The 27,964-nt window shown below is 35.6% G+C and overlaps 1 protein-coding gene across 1 annotated transcript in view; it reads left to right on the top strand.

Moving 5' to 3' along the window:
• The window catches only part of LOC131077761 (uncharacterized), a 29,480-nt gene extending 4,858 nt beyond the window's left edge, over window positions 1-24,622 (top strand). Inside the window, exon 2 of the mRNA XM_058015310.2 lies at window positions 24,085-24,622. Coding sequence (XP_057871293.2) covers window positions 24,085-24,233 — 149 coding nt within the window. The 3' untranslated portion in view covers window positions 24,234-24,622. The remainder of the gene's footprint in view (window positions 1-24,084) is intronic.
• Window positions 24,623-27,964: the final 3,342 nt, after the last annotated feature.

The following is a 27,964-nucleotide window of genomic DNA, read 5'->3' as shown; positions in this document are numbered from 1 at the left end:
TCAGGTCATCAATATTAGTTGTCCTATGGCATTGGTATTTTCTATTACAAGGTTTTCACTGGTTTGCAAGCACCATTTGGTAGTCATAAAGGGCTTTGTCAAAGTCCTCACGATTTCCCTATAAATGTTCAAAGAATCATCAAGGATCTTTTAGTCATTTACCTTTATTAGAGCATTTAGTGGTGTTATGATCACGTTTTGGAGCTTCAAATATATCGAGTGTACAATTCTCATCTTGCTAAGGATTAATCATTATTCTTATTGCCTTCATGGGGAGATTAAGTTAGAGTTCTCATGCCATAGGAGATTAAGTTAGAGGTTTCAAGGTGCTTTGGGAGTTTTAGTTCTTCAAAAGAATCATCAAGTCTTAGAATTCATTAGAGTTTTTGGAAGTTTCAAAGTGAACAATTGTTTTAGAATCATAGAGGTTGTTCATACACCAAATAATTGTTTTTGGCAATAGCTTATTCGACAATTGTTGTTATTGAAAGTTCTATTTCCAGGTGAAGCACTGAGAGTCTAATTTAGGCTGCTTTATTTTTATTAATTCTTTTGATTAATCTTGTTTTAAAGTTTTTATGCTGTTTTTCTCAGCTTAAGTGTTTGCACTTCAAAACAATGATTTTAGGGGATAAAAAGTTATTATTATTAATCTCTAAAATCCATACTCTTGTGACCTATAAACAAGTGCTTTGGGCACAAGACATGGAGAAGAATAAGGATGGGCGCCATGCTTATACTGGAGAGTTGCTCTTCAGTTGATTTGCTGTGTAATACTGTTAATTGAATTAAATATAGATTTTGACATCAAGTTTTGTATTGAAGTTATTTGTTTACCTAAGTTACTGTTGTCATTTTCAATTTTATATGCATTAAAATATCAGTCTTTGTTTCTAGACAATAGGAATGTTTTGATGTGGTGTTTAGATTAGCCGTTTCATCCTTAATATTTGTAAAATTTCATCTGCAAGACACGACTGTTATCAGTATGGTGTTTGTATCTGAGGCAAAAACATAGGCAAGTAGTCATTTCACTGATGTGAAATTCCCCAAAAGGACATTGTATAGTGTTGATGTTTGTATATGTTGTCTGTATTTGGCGCCTAGGGTTAGTTTAGCTTACTGTTTAGCTGTCTATAATTTGAAGACAGGATTATTCTTATATACTGTTTTGTTTTGCGTTTCCTTGTGGAAAACAAATTAAAATCCTAACAAGATGCTAGCTCAAAAAACTCTCTGCAAATTCCCTTCTTTGCAATTACTTTTAGTTTTTAGGCTTTTTTGCTTCCAGGTGTGTGAATTTGCTCTTCATGAATGAAATTCTTGATTTTATACATTTTACAATGCTTTAAATTTTGCTGATAAGTTGGGCTAGTCAAGAAATTTTTGAGTTCCATATTTTACATATTTTTGTAATTTTAAGTTTAATGCTGTAGATGTAGTAACAAAGATGTAATCATGTGGTCAATGAATCTTCTTATAACTTGTTGGGTACTTTGTCTTGAGATTGCTTGCAAAATATGCTCCATTATATTATTGATATTGTTGATTGTGTCCTTTTGAAGGGTAGGCCTGGTTAGGGGGTATGACATTGTAACCAAATGCTTATAATAGTTTGTTTTTGTTTATAGTAACTTACAAAAAGCACAAGAAGATTAATGCAAAGTTACAAAAGAGAATGACTCAGTGAGGGTAGTCTCCTTGGTATCCCTTGCATTTGAAGAGATGGAACTTGTTTCATAAACCTTATTATTAGGAATGATTAAATGATGATGAGGTTTTGCTCTAACCCATCAAGTAGGTTGAAGAAAATCCTTTGAGATCTTATTGCTTGATTCTGTCCCGAAATTTATGACATCCTTTGTCACATGAGAAGTAAGATGCCCATGAGCATAACATTTCCTGCACTTGAAGTTGAAATCGCTTTTTCTGTCGCTGATCTGCTGAATAATTACTTTAGGAGGGTCTTTAGAAAGTCCTTCTCCACACAAAAGTGGACATAGGTAATACAAAGTTTGCTAGCCTTCTCATTGGCAAAACACACATTTTCCTAAGGAGTTTGCAATTGCCATCAATTCTGAAAACCACCAATACTGAAGTGGCAAACAAGAAAGTTTTGACACAACTAAGGGCAGATGAAAAGGAATCATTGTGGGTATTGAAGGAGGGTGGCTAGGGTTGATGCACAGAACATTTCCCCTCATCTCCTATGGACCACACTTCAAGAAATGCTCCCAATCCCAAATAGATTCAAAATCAAGAATAAAAGAATCCCGAGTGCATGGATAACTATAAATTTCGTCTCGCCTGCACATGTAGTGGGGTTGGTTTGGGCCGTGGGTTTGCTCTCCATTGGTCTTGGGTTTGACTCTGAGGCCTAGGCTTACCTGATGCGCATGGTTCGTGGGCTATTGCGTGCAATCCCCAGGTGTTTTTTCCTGCTCGTCCCTTCCCTGACCCGATACCAACCTGGCAGCGAATAAGTCCTTGGTTTGGTGGTTGGGCTCTGGGCAGTGGTGCTATATATATATATATATATATATATATTTTGCGTCTTCTAGGTAGTGCTTCCAGGTTACTGAAATCCATTAGTGCAAATTGGATAACTTAGGTCAGTACATGAGAGTATATATATATATATTGCATCTTCTAGGTAGTGCTTCCAAGTTACTGAAATCCATTAGTGCAAATTGGATAATTTAGGTCAGTACATGAGAATTTTTTTATAGGCATGCTCAACCAGATAATCTTCAGTCAGCCACCCCTAAGACAGCAGATTTCTCGGCACCAAGAGGGGGAGGGCCTTGCCAAAAGGTGAGTCAGTCATAGAGTATTTCCTCAAATTCTTTAGAGATGTCCATCTGGGGAGATTTGAGCAGTATCAGAGGATGCCCTAGCTGCCTCCACTTGGCAGGAATTGAATTCCAAAATATTTCTAGTCATGCAATCACCATTCATGGCTATAAGAAATTCCCTGTTGTAGTTGTTTGCAAAATGATTCAAGATACCACTGGAATCACCAATTCATTTCCTAGCAGCTTGCTTGTGGCCATAATCGGGGCATGAAACATTGTGAATGGGAGAAGCTGGACGCTCGGGAGGAGTTGAAGAAACCTTCACATTTTCCTCATACAGGCAGGCAGATCGTGCCCTCGAATCTTGAGGAGAGGCTGCACGACAGGCAGAGGAGAGATCAGAAGTTTTTGCTCCAGGCAGAACTCTTTTGGCACAATGATCATCCATATCCCTTTCTACATTCATTCAAGGCCTTGCTCGAAGTTAGGGAGATGATGAAGCAAAAGAAGCTGCTAGTGAAGAAGAAAGCAAGGTCTTGGGAGTGACATTTGAATTTTTCTAATGTTTATAAGATTCTTTTGCCAAGTGCATTTTAATAATTTTTTTAGCAAAGGGAATTACAAATTCTTTTGGGCAAAAAGTTCTCAAAATATTCTTTCACAGCGTATGCATAGATATGGTGACAATATGGTTTCATCATTCATGAACAAGGATCTTTGGGTTCTTGTCTTGTAAAAATTATTTTTCATTCAAGTGAACTTCAATTATTCTAGCTTTTCTTGTAGTTTTTGTGATATTCTAGCAACACTTTATCTCTTGTATTTGCAAACATAGTTTGTCTACCAGATTTTTTTGTTTTAGTGAGTTATCAAGAAGGCAGAGAGCAGTTCAAACTTAAAACCTCATATTTCTGCAATATCAGATCAAAACTTTTTTGGTACCATTTCATATAATATTATATTGCATATATTGGGCATGCATTGCAGCACCTTAAAGTGTCATTGAGTTTGTGCTACCAACATCTTTTTGCACTCAATTCTATGGTGGGGCCCGCATTAAAGGAGAACTATTGCGCACACCTTACACACTACCCCTCAAAGAGCAGGTTTGAAAGGCTCAAGATTTGTTGGAATCTTGAGGCAAATTGTGGATGGTGGATCTACGAAATATCTTCCAAGGTTGGTTTTGCATGGAGATTATGAATGTACGAGGGAAAGTGTTCAGTACAGATCAAGTAGCTGGTTGGCTAGGGATCAGTGCCTCCAAGATTCTACTCTAATGCAAAAAAAAGTGAAAGCTACTAAACAAGCAAGAAAGCCAAAAACCAAAAAATCTATCAAGAAACACTTTTTCTTTTGATTGCTTAATTTGTGAAGTGCGACACAGGAAAAGAAAACAAACAAAATATGTGTGTACTAATCTTTGCCTATATCAACAATCAACACACCATATATATATTAGTGCTGAAACAAAGAAGGGTAAAGTGATGTACCTTGAATCCTTAACCAATTTTAGTTTATTTGTGTAAATATTGACTAATCATCTCCACCAAAACAATGACCTGCAAACACTTTGAAACAACAGATTCCCAGCAAGCAATGTGTTGTGATGATGTAAGATGTGGATAGATGAATTACATGTGATAAACTGTCATTTCAGTTATTGTAGTTATCCACCCCCTCTAAGTAGAAATTATTTGCTTAGCAATTATATCAGCAATAGCTTTCATTTTGCTAATTTTTATTAAGGCAAGTACTAGAGGTTACGTTTTTTTGCACACATATTGCACAAGTTATATTACCCAATTGAAGGATGCTCAAGAACATGCCATCAAGTTGGAGGATCATATAATCACTTGAAAGCAAATCTTCAATGGATGACATAGTGGATTTTCTCTTGAGATTTTAATTGTTTGCAATGGATACCATACATGTCATTAAATAAGTGGATCGTTTTCTTCAAGATATTAAAGAAGAATGATGGCAAAAAGAAACTGAAATGTTGTTAGAGAATCATATTCACACTCTCGCTTGGGTGATAGGAGACAATAGTAGCATGATTGATGATACCGTTTCTGTTAATTTTAAGCAATCAGATGTTAATTTAACCAATTAGATTATAATCAGACTGTGAATAAACAGTAACAGCAATAAAACATAAGACACAAGACACCAATACCCTGGGAAAACCTCCCTCTTGGAGGTGAAAAACCCAGCCTTTAAATGTGATATGTATTATCTCAAATATGGACAGTTTACAAGGCAATGACTTATCTCAGATTGCTGTTCAAGATATCAGTAATGAATGCAGCCCTTCACTAACAGCAGGTGATAAGGAGCAGCAGATGTCCAAATCAGATTCGCACAAGAGACCTTATGGAGAACTTTTACAACTTTTCCACATTCAACCTTGAAGGGTTTTGTATAACTGCCTTATACAAGTTCGCATGAGAAGAGATTGCTGCTAGGAGAGCAGATCGCATTTGATGATGATTTTGTGTTAAATGACTTCATCTTGGAGTGGTTTATCTCAAGGAAGCAATAATCGTTTGGGGAATTAATCGGCAAAACAAAAGTATAAGATTTTTTCAAAAAATCGGAAAAAATCGGATTTACAAAAAAACGTAAAAAATTGCAGAAAAACAATCAAAAACTACTTTTTAAAAATATTTTAGGGCATTTCCATAGCATAGAGATATTGTAGGCAAATAAAATAGACACTTGAACACATGAATTGCAGGAAATAGATTTTCGTTGTTTATATTCATATCATTGATTATGTTGCACAAAATATTCTACACCATAAATAATATCTAGATGATGATAGATGTCAAAATGTCAATTACAATATAGTTTGTGACTTTGAACAAAGTCAACTTGTAAACTAAGTACAAAATTCCAAAATATCAAATGTAGGCAATGACATGCTAGAGGGCAGGAGGCCCCGATGATGAAGATCCCGAGTGATAGCGTGTCCTAATTTGTTCAACCCATTGAGGACCAAAGTTGGCTTGCCTCATGATATCAAAACCTTCAGTCTCAAGCGGACGATCAGCAACAACATAATCATCATCAACAACATCATCATCATTATCAACATCATCAACAACAATCAACTTACACTCTGTATATATCTCATCGAGGTCAATTGGCAAGCCATCCTCAATAGTTCCTGATTTTAGCCCATGTAGAAATTGGTGTATCCCTTACAAGTGAAAAACACAATGAAGAATGAATACAATTTCAAAAATTACAACTATATATTAATATTCTCACCTTGAGCTTTCCTTATCTTCAAGCGGAGCTTGTGATGAACAAATACCAAGTCATTCATCCGTTGTTGTGATAGGCGTTTGCGTTTCTTGGAATGTGTGTGTTAAAAAACACTCCAATTACGCTCACAAGTTGATGAGCTGCATGGTTGGCTCAAAATGCGCACTGCCATCCACCTTAAATTTGGTATTTCGTCTCCAAAAGAAGCCTACCATGCAGCTGAAAAACACATTATATGAAGATGACATTGTAAGACTAAGAATATCTTATAATCTTAACAAATTTAATGAGCATGTTGGCAAAATAAAGAGATTGTCAAAAGTTTATAGAGTCTACTTGGTTGAATGGTCTTTCTGTTTTGTATAGCATCCCTAGAAGAGAGAAAACCCTTTGAATGCTTTTACACTTCCAACTCTATCGTAGGTGCATCAAATTTTTCCCACTTAGGAAACATTTTTTCCAAGTCAGGAAACATTGTTTTCCATGCACTTGAAGAAGCCGTGTTTGATCTCAGCATCAATTTCCATGAAGTCAGTCTTATAGAATAACAAAGGATTGAGCAAGTATCCTGCAACATGGAGAGGAGTGTGCATCTGTCCATCCCATCTCCTATCAATTATGTCCCACAATGGCATATACCTATCCTTGTTATTTTCGAGCTTACTCCTTATCACCTCCTTGGCCCTATCCATGGCCTCATACACATATCCTATGGGGTTTTTTTCCCCATCCACTAGTCTCAAGACTTTTACTAAAGGCTTTGAAAATTCTACAATCTGCTCAATTGATTCCCAAAAGGTGGTAGAATACATATACTTTGCTATTGCTATGCCATTTGCTTGAGTTGTGAAGCCAGACTCCATCCACTTAGCTGAAACAAACATTTGCCTCAAATTACCTTTCTGTTCACATAATGTTTGTAATGCAAGGAAATATGTTGCAAATCTTGTCACCCCTGGTCGAACTAGCTCCTTGCCTCCTGTGAAAAAGTGCATTATAGCCAAAACCCTTGTGTGATTATAAACAAATTTGGTAACCTTGTGAGCCTTTTGAAATGCTGCCTTAACCCATTCAATTTTTCCAATGTCCTCTAGGGTTAGATCGAGGCAATGTGCTGCACATGGTGTAAAAAACATGGAAGGGTATTTATTTGTCAGAAGTCTCCTTGCAACAACACAAGTAGCAACATTGTCTGTGATAAATTGAACCACATTTTGTGGCCCTACATCCGTAACTACCACATCATACATCTCAAACAATGCATTTGTGGATTTCATCATATTAGATGCATCCACAGATTTCAGAAAAATAGTGCCAATCTCACAAGAGACAAGGAAGTTAATGAGAGTTTAGTTCCTTCAATCTATCCAACCATCTGACATGATACTGCAACCAGTTCTAGCCCACTGTAACCAATGTTGTTTAACAACATCTTGAACATCCTCTACTGCATCTTTCAGCATACCAAGCCTCAATGACTCATAAGATGGGGCTTGAAACTCAGGTCCTACAACTGCAATAGCATCTACCATGGGTTGCCAATATGGATTTCTGGAAGCATGGAATGCCATGTGAGAGGAGTACCAAAAATTACCATTGGCCTTCTTTGCTTGTTCAGTGACATTTCTCCTCCATCCTGTACTCTCCAAAATGGTTTGTGATTTTGGTGTAGTACGAGGTTGGAAGAAAGTATTAATGTTTCTTCCACCTGTGTTTGGTCCACGTGCTATAGAATTAGGTGTTGACCCACTTTCCCTGAAACTCCCATCTTCGCTATCCTCCTCACCCAAATGGTTCGTCCTGGGATCTACAAAACTAGAACCTAGTTCAACCCCAATTCTTGCCTTTTTGGCCTTACTCTTAGCAATCTCGTTTGCTTTGCTTGATATGAGACATCTGCAGGGCATGCTTTGCATATCATGGTGTTATTTCCTCATTCTTTGGACAAATGCCATTTGAAACGATAAATTCCATTACTGATCTCTTCTAGACACCAATTGCACTCGACCTTTGTGCTACCAGGAATTGTTGTGCAATGTGTCCACGCAAAGTCTTTTTGACGTGGCATTTTGATCAAGAATTAGTTCTGCAAAAACATTTTAGTTGAGTCTTTTAGCATTTAAATCTTACAGTTGTATGTTCATAAGATTACTATATTTAGAAAACCTAATTAAATTAAAAATTATATTTCACATGTGAGGTTCTCTAAATCAGATTGGAGGTTCTCTAAATCAGAAATTATGATATGATCAGCATTATGTCAGACGTGAGATGTTCTAATCAGAAATTATGTTTAATCAGATCTTCAATGATGCAATCCCAAAGCAGAGATACAATACCCCATAGAGCAGTAGTCTTAGATAAAGGCAGTAAGGTATAGTGACCTCAAGGTATACTGACTTTTACATAAGGAGTGAAGTCACAAAAGCGGTGAAAGCTAAAGAGCAACTAATAGCCTAGTGCAGTCCCATATCATAGAAAAATTGAAAGCAATGATGAAAGGGGCATAAAGTGTTGTATCTCCAATAAATCTCTGCGATAAACACTCTTTGTATCTTTGAAGAGAACCATATCAGGTGCCTAATCTAATTTCCTTTGTCATAAAATAGTCATGCTAACCCCAAACATGACAATTGATTTCAAATGGCAGAAAACTTGTTGAGAAGAAGTGGGCATTTGTCAAGAAGTAGGCAAGCAAACAAGCTATCAAGTTTTCAACGACAGAATGAAATTTTTGGGCTCAAAAGCCCACATTTAGAGCCTATTGACTAATAAAAGATAATACTTAGACTTCTCATTTGTGATAGCAAGAATAATAATAATCATTTCAAGTTAACTGAGTTAATGAAACTTTAAGCTCTATATAGCTATTTGAAATGGTCTGAATTTAGTTTAAATTGTTCATGGAAATTAAGTTCCATAAAGATTATGTCTGAATCTGAACTAATCATCAAAGTTGAATTCATTTTATAACTCTAAATGACAACTCATGTCATTGTATTATTATTGCTAAACTAAAGAGAAACTAACATAATGCATACAAATACCCACAAGTTGTGGAGCAAACTTATGGCAAGGTGGAGATAAGCATGCAAACTATAATGTTTTACATCCACTATGAAGTCCATTCTTGGATAAAAGAATAAGAAATTCAAGTTTAAATCATGTGAAGCTAGACTTATGAGCTCGTCATGTTCAAAAAGATTGTAATAATTATATGAAGGTAACATTGTTAATTTGTCTCACATAACAGAGAGTAGTATTAGACTAATTTCACATTTGATACACATCCATGTAATACTATACTAAATGGTTAGGTAATCTTAGATAAGTAGTTTTTTTAACAACTAGATGGTTTATGCTCAGTTGAGAAGTTCTTTCCTAGATGGAAAGAGATATAAAGTTTAAATCACACTAAAATTTATAAATATTAATGGCATATCTAGTGGCAGAGCTTCAAAGTATAAATCCCAACTTTAAGCTACGTATCCTACAATATTTTAATTTTTCACTATCTATAAATCCCAACTAACCATTGACTATTAAATTTCAAGTTTGCTTTCTTATGTTGCAGAGACAACTAAGACCAATTAAAAAATAAAAACCTTTTGCACTATGGTATACACTCACATTATTGTAAAAACCTTCTGCACTATCGTATACACTCACAACATAGGTTTGAGAGGAAATTTCAATCTTTCAATCTGTATGTGGCGTCTACAACATAGTAAAGAATGTAGCTAATTTATGTGTTGACTGTTGCCAAAAATGAAAAGAAGTCGTTCAATTTGTGATTTGAGTAAATAACTCAGAAATAGAAGTCGTCGGTAATGGCTGGTGAAGCCTTTGTCGCGCGACCAAAAAGCACCACCTATGCAATCGATCTTCACCCTCGACTTCAACTTCTGGTGCTATGCAATCAATCTTCACCCTCGACTTCAACTTCTGGTGCTATGCAATCGATCTTCACCCTTGACTTCAACTTTGACTGCAACGCGATGCCTATTTAATGAATTTTGTGGGCATTTTAGGTTTTCGCGGCGTTAATTTTTTCGCGAAGCAGGCATTTTAGGTTTTTGCGGGGTTTCTTTCGGGTGATTAATCGTGGTTTTTTCCACGTTTCAGACATGAAGAAATTGTTGAAAATCGGAAAAAATCGATCCCCTGTATCGCTTACTCCCGATTAATCGGGTATAATCGTGATTTTTTCCCGTTTTTTCTTCTATGGTTTATATATCTTCCTTTTAGCGCCAATCATCTTCAAGTCGGCTTGCATGATAATTAATTAATGTTGTATTATTAATTATACATTTCCCATGTTAGATATTTGGGTCCAGCCCAATAGACATTGAATTTCCCTTCCACGTTACATTTGGGCCCAACCCAATAACATAATTTACTTCTTCCCACGTTACATTTGGGTCTAGCCCAATAACAACTTAATTGAGATAATACATATAAATTTAACTGTCATTTGACAACATTAAGAGATTGATAATCAGGTATCCAAGCTAGCCAACATTTTCAACACTCCCTCTTAGCTAGGGATGATATCTGCCATATGTCATGATCCATTCATGACTTTCATCTTGCATTGCCCGCAAGGATGAATGTATAAGCTCTATAGAGTATACCTGCAATACAAACACATAAATATCATGAACTCATTTCATGATGTCCACCTTGCATTGCCTGCAGAGGGTGGAAGAGGTCTTACACCTCAGCCTTCTCCCAGAGAAGGACACGCTGTCACCTTGCATTGCTTGCAGAGGGTGGAAGACGTAAATTGAATTGCATCACTAAGATTGAGACTCCCTCTCAATCAATGCTGTGTTCTCCACCATTCCAAGCTTCTCTCTGAAGTACTCAAACTTCACCTAAGCTAGAGGCTTGGTGAGAACATCAAAAACCTGTTCATCAGTGCTGATATATTTCAGCTGAATGGCACCTCTTTGTACCATATCACGAATATAGTGATAATGAGTTTCCACATGTTTTGACCTGTCATGAAACACAAGATTATTAGACATTTTAATACAACTTTGATTATCACAATAAATAATAGTGGATTTCCAAGGTTGTCCAAACAACCCAGCAAGAAGCTTGCGAAGCCAAACTGCTTCTCTAGTTGCCACACTTGAAGCAATGTATTCAGCTTCTGCAGTACTTAATGCAACTGAGGACTGTTTCCTACTGGCCCAAGAGATCATAGCGGAACCCAAGGTGAAACAGATTCCTGAAGTGCTTTTCCTGTCAGTAACACTTCCAACCCAATCAAAATCAGAGAAGCCTTCCAAATTGATTGCTGTTTTGATTGGATACTTCAGCCCATAGCCAATTGTTCCATGCAAGTATCTTAGGATGTGCTTGGCTGCCACCAAGTGAACATGCTTTGGCTGGTTCATGAATTGGCTAAGTGCACTCACTGCATAGCAAATCTCTGGTCTAGTGTTGACTAGATACATCAAGGATCCAATCAATTGTCTGTACTCTGAAGGATCTGCAAAGTCAGAGTTAGCTGCAAAAATACTCAACTTCTTCACGTTAGTTTCTATAGGAGTAGACATAGGTTTACAATCCATCATACCAAATCTTTTCAATATATCAATAGTATATTTTCCTTGACTTGAATAATTTCATTAGGTCTTTGCCACACTTCTAACCCTAGAAAGTAATGCATTAGACCTAGATCCTTCATTTCAAATTCAGTAGCTAATTCTTTCTTACACCTAATGATGAGACTATCTTCACCAGTTAAAAATAAATCATCCACATATAAAACCAGAATTACAATTTCACTATTAAGTACTTTAAAGTAAATGTGAGGATCAACATCATTCTTATAAAACCCTAAACTAACTAAGTACTTATCAATTCTTTCATACCAAGCTCTAGGAGCTTGCTTGAGGCCGTAGAGAGCTTTCTTCAGTCTACACACATGAGTTTCTCTATTATGAATCTCACAACCTTCAGGTTGTTCAATATAGACTTCTTTCTCGATAACACCATTAAGGAAAGCAGCCTTTACATCCATTTGATGTAACTTCCAACCTTTGGCTGCAACAATAGCTATAATAGTTCTAATGGAAGTATATCTAGCAACAAGAATAAATGTTTCTTCATAATCTATGCCTTCCTTTTGAGAAAAACCACAAGCTACAAATCTAACTTTATATTTCTCTATACTACCATCAACAACATGTTTAATTTTAAACAACCATTTGGAAGAAACAACAGACTTACCTTTAGGTATAGGCACAATATCCCAGACATCATTCTTGATGATGGATTGAGACTCTTCGTGCATAGCTAACTTCCATGCTTGCTAGTTCATAGCTTCTTCTATGCTGGATGGTTCAGCCTCAATAATGTTGCACATCATTGCAACATAGTTGGAGAGCTTCTGAGGTCTCTTATTTTCTTTGAAAGTGCCACTAGGAGCTGCAAACTTTTTTGCATCTTGAATTGTGCTTCTAACCCAAAGTAGTCTTTTCTTGCTAACTGCAATATCTCTAGGTCCATCAGTTGGAACCATAGGCTCAGGAGAATCGTCATGCTCAATAGGTTCGGGAGGCTCAATAGACTCGCTCTGAATCTCAGGGTTAGTATCAATATCCATATTTTGATCTTCATTAACGTTTTTGCCATTATCAATAAGAGAACCTTTAGATTTCTTGAAAGTAATATTTTCTTCAAAGGTGACATCCCTACTTACCTCAATATACCTTTGACCGGGAATGTCGATGCGAAATGCCTTGGAAGATTCACTATATCCAACAAGGATACCCTTTTTCCCGGAAGGCTCTAACTTAGTCCTCTTTTCCTTTGGTACATGAACATAGATAGGACTTCCAAAAATTCTTAGGTGGCTGATATCTGGTTTGACTCCAGTGAAAGCTTCCTGGGGAGTTATGTTCTTTAGGACATGGTGAGGGCATCTATTCTTAATGTACACTGCGGTCTTGGATGCTTCAGCCCATAAGAAGGTCTGCAGGTCTTGATAGTGAATCATAGCTTTGGCTGCTTCAACAATGGCTGTATTCTTTCATTCATCTACACTATTTTGTTGTGGATTGTAGGGAACGCAAAACTCCCTCTTAATTCCTGTTTCTACACAAAAACCATTGAAGCCACTTGAGGTGTATTCACCTCCATTGTCAGATCTTAACACTTTAATCCTTTTACCAGACATATTTTCAGCTAGATCTTTAAATTCTTTAAACCTACTTAATACTTCATCAGATTCTTTAGATTTTAGAAAGTAAATCCAAGTCTTTCTAGAAAAATCATCTATAAATGTAACATAGTATAGGAATCCGCTAGGTGAAGAAACAGACATGTGTCCACAGCTTAGAACGAACAAGTGCTAATTTTTTCCTAGCTGTACTTTCACTTTTATGAAATGGACTTTTAGTGTTCTTACCTAATGCACAACCTTTGCAACCTTTTCAAGTATCATCATGAATTTGATTAAGTTTAGGTATACCTTTAACCATCTTTTCAAGTGAAGGAAGTGCTTGATAGTTAAGATGGCCAAGCCTTCTATGCCATAGCTCACTAGATTCAGGAGCTTCATGAATGAGTGCTTGAATGGGGTTAGTTGAAAGCTTATACAAACTATCATATCTATTTCCAATAAAACGAGCAGATTTAATACTGGATTTTTTAGGCCATGCAAGTACTTTACCCTTAGAAAATGCTATTTGATAACCTTTATTTTCCAGAGCAGAAATAGAAATTAAATTCCTCTTAATTCCAGGAACAAATAAAATATCACTAAGATGCAAGGACATGTCAGATTCTAAATTTAAAGAATTGCTATCAAAATCTCTTACTGAATACCTAGCATCATCACCAATTACCACATGAAGGTTGGACAATTTCTCCATCAATTCTGAAAGATGCTCTTGATATCCTGTGATGTGTCTAGATACGCCACTGTCTATTAACCAAGTGTTACTATCGGTTGGCACATTGCTGGACAAGGCAGAAATGAAGAGGTAGTCTTCATTATCCTCTGAGTTTGCAACTTCATTGAGGTTGGCCTCTCCTTGCATGGGCAGATTCTGAAATTCTTTAGCATAATGTCCAAACTTGTCGCATCTGAAGCAACGAACATGTTTAAGATCCCTTGGCTTCTTCCTTGAATCATAAGCAGGAGGTCTGAAGTCTCTATCTCTTTTGAAGTTGTTCTTCTTCCAATGGCCTCCCTTTCTTTTAACATGTTGAGATGCAAGCACATGTTGGTCTCCTCTAGGAGTGCCTTTATGCATTCCTATGGCAGCAAGGCGTGACTCCTCTTGAATGCAATATGACCAGAGGCGATCGAAGGAAGGGAATTCAGCTCTTCCACTTATGCTTTGAATGAATGTATTCCAAGAGTCATGAAGACCATCCAAAGCAATCATGACAATATCTTTGTTCACAACTTCGCTTCCAATGGCACCGAGTTGGTCCTTACATTTTGAAATTTTCATGAAGGAGGACATGACTGAATCTCCTTTGCTCATTTTGACTTGAAGAAGTTGCTGCCTCAATGTAAGTGTCTGGCTGATGTTGTTGATCTCATATATCCCTTCTAGATGTTTAAACATCTCTCGGGTTGTCTTCAGTTTGGAGATAACTGGAACAAGATGATTCTTAATGGAATCAATAAGGAACTTCTTTGCCTTTAGAGCATTATTCTTGAATTGCTTTAGTTCTTCTGAATCTGAAGGTTTAGTCATATCCTTGTCTTCCACAAACTGTAACAGCTCTAATTCTTCAAGAGCAAGGAGGACACGAACCTTCCATGATGTAAAATTGAGGGCACCTTCAAGTTTGTCCTCTACTTTCAGACTTGTAACCATCTTGCAAAACTAAAACAGCAAGTTGAAAGTGAAGGACAACTAATAATCTGATTATTTAGAATGAACCTAAAGCTCTGATACCATATTAGTTTTAAGCAATCAGATGTTAATTTTAAATAATCAGGTTATAATAGAATAGTAACAACAATGAAAACACAAGACAAGACACACCAATACCCTAGGAAAACCTCCTTCTTGGAGGTGAAAAACCCAGCCACAAAGTACAATATGTATTATCTCAAATGTAGGCAATTACAAGACAAGTGAACTTATCTCAGATTGTTGTCCAATCAGCAGGTTAGCAGATCTGAATTTCTCTTTATATAACAATGAAGATTGCAGCCCTGATCAGCAGCAGATGACTAAGGAAGATTAACATCAAATTCGTACAAGGTGAGTCTTCATTAACTTCGCAAGATGATCTTGATAGCATCACCTAATAGCCAGCCTTAATAACTTCACACAATAGATGAGAAACAAGTTCGCACAAGAGAGAGAGAGAGAGAGAGAGAGAGAGAGAGAGAGAGAGAGAGAGATCGCCAATATTGGAGAGCAGATTACATGTGATGAAGAAGATGATAATGACTTCATTTTCTGTTGGTTTTATATCCAACCTTTGGCGCCAATAGCCCAAGTTGGCTTGCTTATTTATTTATTTAAATTGCATTGTTATTTTACAAGTTACATTTACTTGCCTCCACATTACATGTTTGAGTCCAGCCCAAAATTACATTTGCTTGCCTCCATGTTACATGTTTGGGTCTAGCCCAAGAATACATTTATTTGTCTCCCCATTACATGATTGGGTCCAACCCAAAAATAATTTGAATTACATGAGAGATAATACATTTATCTTTGACAACATTAAAGTGCAATAGTCAGGTATCCGAGCTAGCTATTATTTTCAACAATATTTACTAAGGAAATCAGTCACTTTTTCTTTAACACCTTGTTTACATTGCATTAAATCAGTCAAAGTAATTGTCGGACCAATGTTGTTTTGAAATTGTTGAATGAAAGCATTTGCTAATTGTTGAAAAGAAGTAATAGAATAAGAAGGCAAAAAGCAATACCGGTGTAAAGCCTTATCTCTTAGTGTTCTTGTAAACAGTTTTGCAAGCAATCTTTGATCATAAGCAAAATCAGTACACAAGGTTTGAAAAGTTTTGACATGCGTAAGAGGGTCACCTTTTCCATTATAGAGTTCCAATTGAGGGAGCTCAACATGCTTAGGTGGCACGACTTTAACAATATCAAGGGAAAGTGGGCTTGCAACATCAAATGTGGGCACACTAAACCTGGATTGACTTGTGGAAGCAATTTGTTGTTGTAAGGAAGACACGCTTTGAGCAAGATTGTTAATGATCGCTTCAGTAGAAGAATTAATGTTAGACATGGTTGATTGAGAAGGTGGTGTGATGTTATTGAAGGAAGGCATGGATTGAGAATAAGGTGGCGGGACATTATGATAAGTAGGCATAGGTGATGATTGAGTAGGAAATGGGACACTTAAAGGAGGAATAAAATTGTTGAATGAATTGCTCCCTTGTGTCACATTGACTGGTTGAGGGATAATAGGAATACTTATGGAAGACACAGGTAAAGATGGAGGATTAAATGAAGAAGAGGTATTGCCCCCATGACTACTGGTTGTAGAAATGACATTTTGAGTTGATGTAGCCATGATGTTTGAGGTAAAAGTAGGAATACTAGCCATTGGAGTAGTCAAAGGAATAAAATGATTGATTTGATTCGAAGGTTGTGAATAACCTAAGTTCTCAGCACAACTCTTTATAGGCATGACATTGGAATCAACAATATGAGCATTGCTACGCAATATATCAATTTCATCCTTATCACTTTGAATCATGCATTTAAGGCCTTCAATTAATGGAAGAGCTTCACTATTAGGGTACTCTTGCGACATCCATTGTTGAAAGTTATCAAATTGATTGTCCAATTTTGAAAGTTGATCTAAGGAAACTCTAGTCAAAGCTTCTTCGTGTTCATCATGGGATTCATCAATTGGATAGATAGGGACATGATTAGGATGGGAAGAATTAACATTATCCTCATTAAAGAAGTCACCCAAATTAGGCTCCATCTTTTTAGTAATTAAACCTTGGGAAGCCTTAATTCTAATGCTTCGTCTAACGGGGATAGTGTAGGTAGGACTAATAGTGGTGAAACTCATGTACTAGAAAGAAAATTTGAAAATTTGAATTTTGAATTATAGGAACAAAGTGCACAAAAATTGAATAATGCAAAATTTGGGAAAATAATGATTAAACAATTTGAACTTTGTTGAAAGAAGAAAATGTCACAATTTCCAAAAATAATTTTATGATAAATGAAAGAAAAGTGGAATTTAAAATTAGGGTCAATGGGATACCACTTAATTTTAAAATTGACAAAATCAGAATTTTTAAAATTAGGGCAGATTATAATTAACCACTTAATTTTAAATTTTTTCTTGAAATTTGAAATGTTGAATTTTGAAGGTATTTTTGATTTTAGAGGAATAAAAAATCGATAAAATTGGCCAATTTTCTGGATTTAAGCTATTAAATACGGTCATAATAGTCTCCCGAAATTTCTGGAAAAAAGCCAGAGACCGTATTGAAAGTGCACATGGTTTGACCAACTTTTTTTGAAATTTTTCAGGGATGAAAGTTACAATGATTTTAAAGCTAACCCCCAAAAATTGGTGGATTTTACGATTTCTAGATAGGCGAAATGAAGGTTTGAAGGTGAAAATAGGACCTTATTAGGGTTTGGAGAAAAAACAGGAATTGAATTGCAATTTTGAAAGGGTCAAACCTAATGGATAGTGACACCTTGAAAAATGTTTAGAAACCTGAAATTGATTGAAATGGATTGAAATTTTTACAAAATCCAATTAAATTTAAAAATCAGGGTTTTAGGATCTAACCACTTATTGAAATTTTGAATTTTGAAAATGGAGGGAAATTGAAAATTTGAATTTTTAGGACAGAAGATAAGTCTGAAAACAGTCACAAATCTGAAAATTAAATGGAAATTCAATTTTTGCATAATTTCAAGATGATTTTTGAAAATTAGGATTTTGACAATTAACCTCTTAATTTTGTGAATTTGATTTGCAAATTGATTTGGACAGTGAAGAAATTGAATTTGACAAACAAAGCAATTTTCAGATCTAAGACAATAGCAAGCAATTTTTACATAACACAAGTTCAATTTCAATTTTAAAAACTAGGGTTTTGAATGAATTAACCACTAACTTTGTAGAAAAATTAAACTTGTAAATGAAAAATATGCAATGATTTTCAGAATAAAGCATGTAACATGTTGGGTTCACCAAAATGTGATGTGGGAAAAAGTGAATGATGGAGAGATCAAGAGGAAAGCTTTTCTTCCCTCCGAGGAGAGATGAAAGTTTCATTGTGGATTTCCCTTCAAACATTTTATCCACATGACATTAAAAGAGGGGGGAAATTCACTAGATCCAATCCCTTAGGAAAGAGATTGAATACTAAATAATGGTGTGAAATGACAAGCTAACCCCTCTTTTAGAATGGAAAATGGTTGAATTATGTGTTGTGAGACTAAGCGCAAAAGTAGCAAAGAACTGATTATAACTTGAAATTGAAGCGTAAGATGAATCTGTGCACCTAGATCTGGCTATAATATGTCGAGACGAAGCTGCCCTGCGAATTTGAGGAAAAGTTGCCGGGACCGTGCTGAAAGTGCACACGGTCCTTCGAAAAATCCGTGAAACGAAAAGGGTTTTTCCGCCTCTGCAAATGGAGTCCAAATATGCAAACACAGTTGCGCACCTGCAACCTACACACAAAAAAGAGAGGAAAAGGGGTTGGGATTGGGGGTTTGCCTTCAGGTCAAACCCCAGTTTTGGAATTAACCAAATGATGAAAGAAAGTACTTGCAAGTAAATGTAAATGAAAGACTGAAATGTAATTCACCTTAAGGGAGGTTGTAAATAGAATGTAGGTAGATTTGCTTGTATGAAATTGAATGTTGAAAGAGATCTCCTCTTCAATGGTTGAATCCTTGACTTGAATGCAACACCTAGCTTTGAAGGGAGATTTGAGAATGCTCAGTGCTGGAAAGGAATGCTTGAATGCTTGATTGCTTGAACTTATGCCCACTCTTTGCTTATCCAACTTATGCAAATGAGAGTACAAATGCGACTTATATACTCGTCAATTAGGTGTAATTGACTGATTTTTCGTCACAGGCCGACACAGGGAAAGTTTTCCTGCTTTATGCAAAGTCCAATGCAAAAATAGGACAGAGGGGGCCTCGAAACAGGGCAGGGGTAGGGGCGCCACGCCCCTATCCTGCCCTTGTCTCAGGATAGGAAGCAGGTTCAGGCAGTGCGGAGGGCAGAAAAAGTGCAGTTTCTGGGGATGAGCAAGTCTCGGGTCTCCGATCAGGCTTGGGGATTCAAATCGCCAACGTGAAGACCCTAATGTGGTCGCAAGGGTCACAATTTTGTGACACTACAGAAAATAAATAAAAAGCAAATTACTAATTCTACTCTAAGAATAACTAATTGCATGAAATGCATTTTTTATTACAAAATTCTTTTCTTTAATACTAAAACTAAAATCTTCCAACATCCAATTAAGCTTTAGAGAGATCTATAGATATATGATCTAAAAATTACTAGTTCGAGGTTATAAATAGTGAATGCTAAAAATAGCATGGGTCTCTTGTGCTAAAAAAAGAGCCCACTAAAAATAGGAAACCTTAGAATATGATCTTTTCTTTGAAGAGCATGGCGACCATTGCTATTTTTAGCGGTAGTTGAAAGCAAAATTTTGGATAGCTTTGATGATTCTACGACTTTTGCGTTGATCGTGGCTAACCTTTTGAAGGAATCTAGGAAAACCAAAAAATCCACTATCATATTTAAATCCCTTTATGAATATGCACATGAGCTTTACACATGCATCAATACATTATAAAACAAACTTGAACTTACCCTCATTATTTCCTTTTTTATAGGTGTGCGCTTGAACATAGTTTGAAATGAAATATTTTTCTGGTTAGTTGCGTACTTGCACTTAAGACATTAGTTGCGTACTTGCACTTAAGACACACATTTGTACATTGGTTTTGAATCTTTGCATTTAAAATTTGAGTTTTCCTTTATGAGGTGCATCCTTGTGTTAGCATAGGTGACATTAAGCTTGCATTCCTATGTAATTCTTAGGTGTCTCCACATTCCTTGGAAACTATTCTAGGGGGACATGTGAAGAAAAATATTTAATATTTGTTTCAATGACAAATTGTAATTGCATTTCAAAGAGGTGAATACATGTCGGCGATGGTTACAAAGCAAAATGGAATAAGATTCTTTCTTTGTGTCCACTATGGGAATATCAGTAATCATGAGTTGGGCGCCCAAAATTATTGTCCTATTGTGTGACCAGAAGAGTCATTGGGGGGTTACGGAGCATCCGGGAAGTTGAAGAGTTGATTGGCCATGGGCTAGGCACCCATGTTGGAGCCATTTGAATATTATTATTTTATTTCTATGATTGTTGGCTGTCCGTTATCGGGTGGGTTTTTGCAAGTGGTTTTTGCCTCTTGTTTCATGCTACCACTATGGTTTTACTTCCCACAATTTTCTATGAATCAGAGCCATTTGATAGTAATTTTATGATAAGTTCTTGCAGGTAACAGGGTGCTACCGGATTGATCAGAGGATGGTATATTATTCTACATCTCTTCATTGAATAATAATATACTTGCCCTCTTTCTCATGTGGAATTTTTCTTCAAAAGGTTTCTTCATGTAAATCTGATGTTATCATTTGTTTGCTGATTTTTATGTTATTTGAATTGGCAACATACATAATCTGATATGGTAATCTTATTTACAGATTTGCAAACACATTCTTAAGTTGTTATTGCACTATGCTTCACCTTCTTATCAACACCTTGCCCCCTAGGTGCACACCTAACAATGGGTTTGAAGTTGTTTTGAGAAATGATCTTTTTTCCCTTTTTGAGGTGTGTATCTTTGTTCTAGGTGCACACCTCTATACAATTGTCTAATTTTTTAATTTTTTGAAAAACACATCTGCCTTTGCGAAGTGCACACCTACCCCTGCCTTATGCAACCCTAAATGGATATTGATTTTTTCTTGTACAGGTGCATCTCAATCTCTCAACACACATTTGTATAGGATTTTTATTTTTCATCATCTTTTTGTAGATTTTCCTTTTGTTATTTGTGCACCTATACCGCGCACTCAGATTTGTGAATGTTACTCAAGCGCATTTCACAACATTGGATGCGTGGCTCAATAAAATAGATTATTTTGTTTCAAAAATTTCTTTTATAGGTTTATCCTAGACCATCATGCATGTGCCTTTATGCAGCTTGTGAACAACTAATTTTTGAAAGTAAGTTGTTTTCGATAAAGTGCGCCCTTTTGTGCTGATGTGGTCCTTTGAATGGCATTCACTTCAGTCTCCCTTTCCATACCTTGAAATGATTTTAGTCCTTTGTTAGGTGCACACCATGACTTTGATCGTAATCATGACAGTAATATTTAAACTTAGGGCATTATTATTTTCTAGTGCAAATTTCTCTACTCAAGGTGTAAACTTGATCATCACACTTAAGCCATTTTTTTTTGACTTTGATGCTTCCTTCTCAAAAGTTCCTCTTGATGGAATTTTGACCTTGAACTTGATTCTATCAAGTGCAGATGACCTTTGGACTTCATTTCCTTTGCCATGATAGCTTCTAGAGCATCATTTCATGATCCTGTGAACATTTAAGACCACAAACTTGACAAGACCTCATCAATACTCATACTTGTGAAAACAATAGATGTCAGCTTTAAACTTGACATAATATGAAATTTTTTAATGGCTAAAGGTAGTCCATTGCTGCGATAACTTCAAATAGGGATGTTCAGCTCTCAAGAATATAGATTAACTTAAAGAATAGCCTAAATGTGCATTGAAGATCTATATGGATACAAAAATGGTGGAACTGGGTCAATATAAAAACAATTGTTGAAATATCATTTGCTGCAATCAATTGTTTGATTTCCCAAGACCTCTAATGCATATATTTTGTAGATCTTTCAAGAATATCTGACTAGCTGAAGCATTTTTGAATGTATAAGCAAGTGAAAGGACTCTCTAGAGACATTTAAGATCCTTCATTTCCTCTCCATTACCTATCATTTGACTTTTTAAGAAATTGAGTGGAAACCAGCAATTTGCATGATGGAACTGCCTCTATGTAGATGAATCACAATTAAGAATTTTGACATTTCTATCAAATGAGAGCAGTTTAAGGGTCACAAGGCTGATTCAGGGGTGAGGGTAGCAAATGAATGAGTGCTAGGAGGTAGTCCATGCATGAATAAGGTCAAAACATCCCCTATGTGCAAGAGTCGAAGCACACAAACTTGATAACATAGACCACTGTTAGCATGAAATGCGATTCTATAGGCAAAGGTTTATAATCATCAATGGACACAAATGTGGCATTGCCAAGTACATATTCAGTTTTATACAGGGTCAATGAGCCTTTGGGTCTAGGGAAGGAAGAAGCATGCCATGTACCCAGACTGAGCTTATTTTATGAGGTGCTAAGGTGATCTTTTTAGCCTGAATAGTTATAGTTTTTAAGATAACGTCATTCATGGCATAACGTTATATGATGCAAAAAGTGGTTACTAAAATGACATAAGGTTTAGCTAGTTAAAGAAGTGGCAGGGTTTTATAAGTGACTAGTATGGATGTGGGTATATCTATCTCTGATGCGTGAAACTTTATTTAAATCGAAGAAGCTATCTCTGAAAAACTCTTCCCTCCAACTATCTGTCTTATTTGTATTTTCTGTTGGACCCAGGTATACATGTGATACCTGGGTCCAACAGAAAATACCTTGTGTTTTTTGCTTTAGATGTCTGGTTATTGTTCCGTATATGTTCTATTTTTATAATGACTTTTTTGTTTCATGCATGTAACAAATTTATTGTAGGCTCTTGTGATGTACAATGCTTCTTATACATATGCCGTTGGTAAGCTCTTTTGAGATACAATGCTTTGGAGTGTGCTAATATCATGTCTTCAAGGTTCCTGGTCCATGACATTTTACATGCAAGGACAAGGACTTGAAAATATCATCATAAGTGTTTTCACTTTTCTCTACTTGCCAATACATGTTTCCACTGTATGCGATCCTTTAAACTTGCTGATAACTACAATCAGGAAAGGCTGCTCTAATAGATTTGAAAAATCAGACCAGTTGGCCTTTATCATTTATGGCTTTCTCATTGATATTGCTTTCTTAACATCATATATAATTCCTTAAGCAGATGCATGGGAGCAAAAAATGACAGTTTTAAATCCATAAGTTTTCTAAAATATTCAAAATCTGTTTTGAGAACTTTCCTTGGTTGCATTACAATGAACTTTCTTTCATCTGATTAAAGTAAGAAGAATGTTATAATCACCTGTAAATGCATTTGGCTAAAAATGGGCCATATTTCATCCTGCACTTCTCTCATATCTGTGGTCACTCGTCTTTCTTCATGAGCAATTCTTGCCAGTGTAAACTGTTGTGTTGTCGTCATAGTTATCTGTTTAATTTATAATGCACTTTCTTTTATTTTATAATAAAATTTAAAGAGAAAAAAATAGGGTGTATTTGTTTATTTCAATGACAACAATTTCTTGGCTAGACATCTTATTTGAATTTGAAAGTGAAGTTGCTTCACAAAGCAATGAGGTAAGTAAATGATCCCATGGGTGCTAAATTTACTAAACCATCTGCACATTGTTTCAAATATTAGCTGATTTTTTTTCCCAGATTGATGTTACTAAATGGTGTAGTGGCTGCCTGCTTTAGTAGAGATGTATGAAGCTCTCTATCCAAGAAGGTGGTACTTGTTAAAGTGATTTGTGAAGTCTTCTTCTAATGCTTTTCTCCTTTCTCTCCTTTCTGTATTAAATGTTCACTTAAAAATCTGCATTTTCTATTGTTTTTCAAATATGGTAGGAATTAATTAAAGAAATGATTGTGCAAGATACTGTCTAACAGGCAGTATTTGTCTTTGTCATCACAAAGTTAATGTGTTTTCAATGGATTGACAACTCGGAGTTTTCTGCCATTTTTTCCCTTATGGGCAGGTTGGTTAGGTACTTTTTATCAGATTGAAGAAGCAGCACGTGTCTTTTTGGTAGCTTTGTTTTGGATTGTTCTCTTTTTTGGGGCTAGTGCCTGGGATGGAACAAAGAGTGGAAGGCGTAATAAGCGGGACTCTCAACGCAGACGATGAAATGGAGGATGATGTTTCTATCTTATGGGTAATTGAAAAATCAGCTGGTTTTCAAAGCGAAAAGGTGTACTGTTTCCTATGGTTTGTGTTTCCGTTTGAGCACTTAATGTTACCCCGTCTTGTTTTATTTAACTGTCTTTTATACTTTGTGCATAGCTCCTTATTATAACCAAGGGCCTTTTTAGTCTAGTACCTCTTTTTTATTATTGGTTGTACTTTCAGAGTCCATTGACCTACTTTGGTCAATCTGGAGAGTAATGTAATTTTGTTCTTTTTTCAGACCTTGCCCACATTACAATTGTCCTCAAAGTACACATTTTAAGCTTTAACTTTCTTGATGTGAAAATCTCATTCTCTCATTTAATACAAATTTCACCTTTTCATGTTCCTACATTGCTTATGTGAATGATTATAGTGAGCTTTGCAAATTTTCACTGACCTAGCGACTAAGAACGCCAGTGTGAACATAAAATGTTTACATGACCCGCTTGAATTCGGTAAAAAAACTAGAAGTTTGCATTCCCTTAAATCATAAGAGTGGAACATTGTGGATCTCATTATTGTTTAAATATAGCCACATTAAATGCAAAGAGTGTTTGTTAACGTAGTTGGTGCCTCGTAAATCTTTATGTTTCTTTTGAAATCTATGGAGGTACTACACTCCAGATTGATAATTGTCAGATTGATGTCAATTTTGGAACATCAAATCAAATTACTGCTTACTTTTTTGGTTATAGTGAATGTTGGATATTGCAATCTTGACTTGTCTCTCTTTCCTATGGTTCCCGTTTAGCTACCTACATGTGGTATACCGTTGGACTACCTTTACTCATATTTTGGTTCCTTGTAGTTTGTAAAAGGCCTATGGAGATCTGAAATATTTCTCTTTTAAGTGGTCTACATGTGTAAGATTGACCTCTTTTCATGTTTAGGAATGATAGAATACCTATGTGTTATTTGCTTCATCTTGGCGTATTTCATCTTTATAGTTGGAGTTGAACATCGCTTTGTTTTTTTCTACCTCTGGCAATCAAATTCTTCGTGGTATCAAAGCGGGAGTTAAAATCTCAAATATCAATTTGGGAGAATTTCATTCTACTATATTGTTGAAGTTCACAAATCTGTGATAGATCTGGTTTTTTATGCAATCAACATTTAAGGTAAAATTCGTCGATTGAGGGCAATATATATTCAGCTGAGATTTGGTGTCATTTGGTTGTCAGCTTTGTTTGTCAACCTGATTTTTGAAGGTCATAAAATTTTGCATTTGGCCTCCAATTGATCCTCTTCTTGAAGCAATGCGAAGCTGGTACAGAGACTTCACACATTTTTTTGCACTTTGATGCTTAGAGAACATTTCTATTTTGCTGATACATCTGAATATGGAGGAAGTTCTCACAAAACTCAGTTTGTTAATCTTGCATAACATTTAGGAGATGGACTTGGAGGTTGAGCGCTTGATGCGTCCTTATAAGACACTATATATTAATCTTATGTGATTATTTACCCATGAACATTGACTCGTAGATAGCCTTGAGATATGTGAGAATTATCAGTTGCCTTATCTAAAGGAAGATAATACTGGACAGATATTATAGATGTCAAGGTTTGGGGAATTTGGGGAATTCAATTCCTTTCATATGTGAAGTGATTGTCAACCACCAACACACATATGATAGCTATAAAAAAACTTGGCATGCTAATTAATCTTTCAATAAAATAGGACTCAATGATACTCATTTGTCAATTTGAAAATGTGATACTTTTCTGGGGCTTGTCGCCAATTTGCTGATGCACCAAGACACTGCACTCATCTTTCATAATGGATTCCCATTGTCCTTTGTGCTTGGCTTCTATTCATGCTTATGTTAAAGTCTTAAAGATCATGATATGTTCTCACACTTGGTTATGTTTCCTCCATCCTTGATACTCTTATGGCTTTTTATCCACAAATAGAGGCATCATGTTGGCCTATGTTACTTTCATATTGTAGGCCAACGAAGTGTCACATCCAACATCTATGTGGAAACTCTATTTACAAGATAATGCCATCCTTGGCAGCGCTCGATGAGTTTCTTGCAATGAATGGTAACTAAAGTGCACGAGATGTTTACATGTAAGTGTTTAAATTTCAAAACAGAAGAAAATAAGGAAGAAAATAGGCAATAGGAAGTCTGCCCCAACAATTCACTTTTGATGGTTATATGCACGTTGCTGCTGTATATATGCCTGTTCTCCGTGGAGGTGCATTACCAATTATTGGAAGTCAATCAAGTAGAGGATCTTTGTGCATGCGGGAGTCATTCTTCAATCTTTGGTAAGGAGAGTAATTTTTAGTGTTTGTCATATTGTACTTCTCTATAGATCTACTTGAAACAAAGTTTGTTTGGAATTCAGTTAAAAGCAATTAGTAGATCAACTGCTTTTTGATAATTTGTTGAATAACAAAAATATTTGCAATGATCAAATGTTGCAACATCATGTCAACACCAAATGAATTCGTTTTGCTACCCAAAGGCTCAAAGTAAGATATTAAATTGATCATTTGCATACCCAAGATGTACGATTGCCTTGAGGTGAATGAAATAAATAATTATTGAAAAGACATCTTGTAATGTCCATAGAAGGATTGTTAACTCAAATCCGCTATTGTTTTATCAATCAACTCCAATTTTAGCTTTTCTTGATCGTTAAGCTCTTGATGTGGCCAAGACAAGAACATATATAGACTAGAATGAAATCAATGAAATTAACAAAGAAGATATTGGTAGCTAGCTGACCGAATTGCATTAATATCAAATTCATAGAATTCATATGTGGAATTACATTGAAAAGTTATGAGAGTTTTTGTCCTCTAAACCATTCATACCAAAGGGTTTTCATCCTCAGAAAAGAAATAAGAATTTAAATTCATTCTTGAAAATGAAAAAGATAGAACAAATAAGAAGGCTTCTTGCAGACAATCCTCCTTTTTATAACATTTTCAAAGAAAATAATATAATATTGTTTTATTTCACTTTATTGTTTTCAAAGTTACAAAATAATGAATTGTATTTTTATTTATTTTTATCTCACTTTAAGGCCTTGGATTTAGCAACATTTTATAATTTACTTATAAACTTTTTTAAATATTAAATATAAGTTAATCTTTTAAAATTATAACATTACATTACTTTGTAACAACTTAATTTAATTATTTTTTACTATCATCTCATTGGATTGTGAAAAGAAAAAAGAGTAAAGGTCTCCACTGATTAACACTTAAAAGGGGATATGCCATACCTTAAAATTAAATTGTAGTCACATACTTTGTACGACAGTCTAACTACACTCAATATATGGTATAATCCCTTTAGAAAAGACTAAAGGTCTCCATTGATTTACACTTAAAAGGGGATATGACATACCTTAAAATTAAATTGTATTCACATACTTTGTGTTACAATCTAACTACACTCAATACATGGTATAATCCCCTTAGAAAAGACTAAAGGTCTCCACTGATTAACACTTAAAAGGGAATATGGCATACCTAAAAATTAAATTGTAGTCACATAATTTGTACTACAGTCTAACTACACTCAATAGATGGTATAATCCCCTTAGAAAGAAATTTATGAAGATAAAATTACAATTCTTGAGAGTATTTAATATTGCAATCAGAATATATGATACAACACTGTCTTGTAAGACAATCACAAACTTCAATAAAAGTTGTACCTTTTTTTTTG

Source organism: Cryptomeria japonica, chromosome 3 (genome assembly GCF_030272615.1).
Source record: "Cryptomeria japonica chromosome 3, Sugi_1.0, whole genome shotgun sequence".
NCBI lineage: Eukaryota > Viridiplantae > Streptophyta > Pinopsida > Cupressales > Cupressaceae > Cryptomeria > Cryptomeria japonica.
Note: the sequence above shows the minus strand (reverse complement) of the source record. Positions and strands in the feature narration are given on the sequence as shown.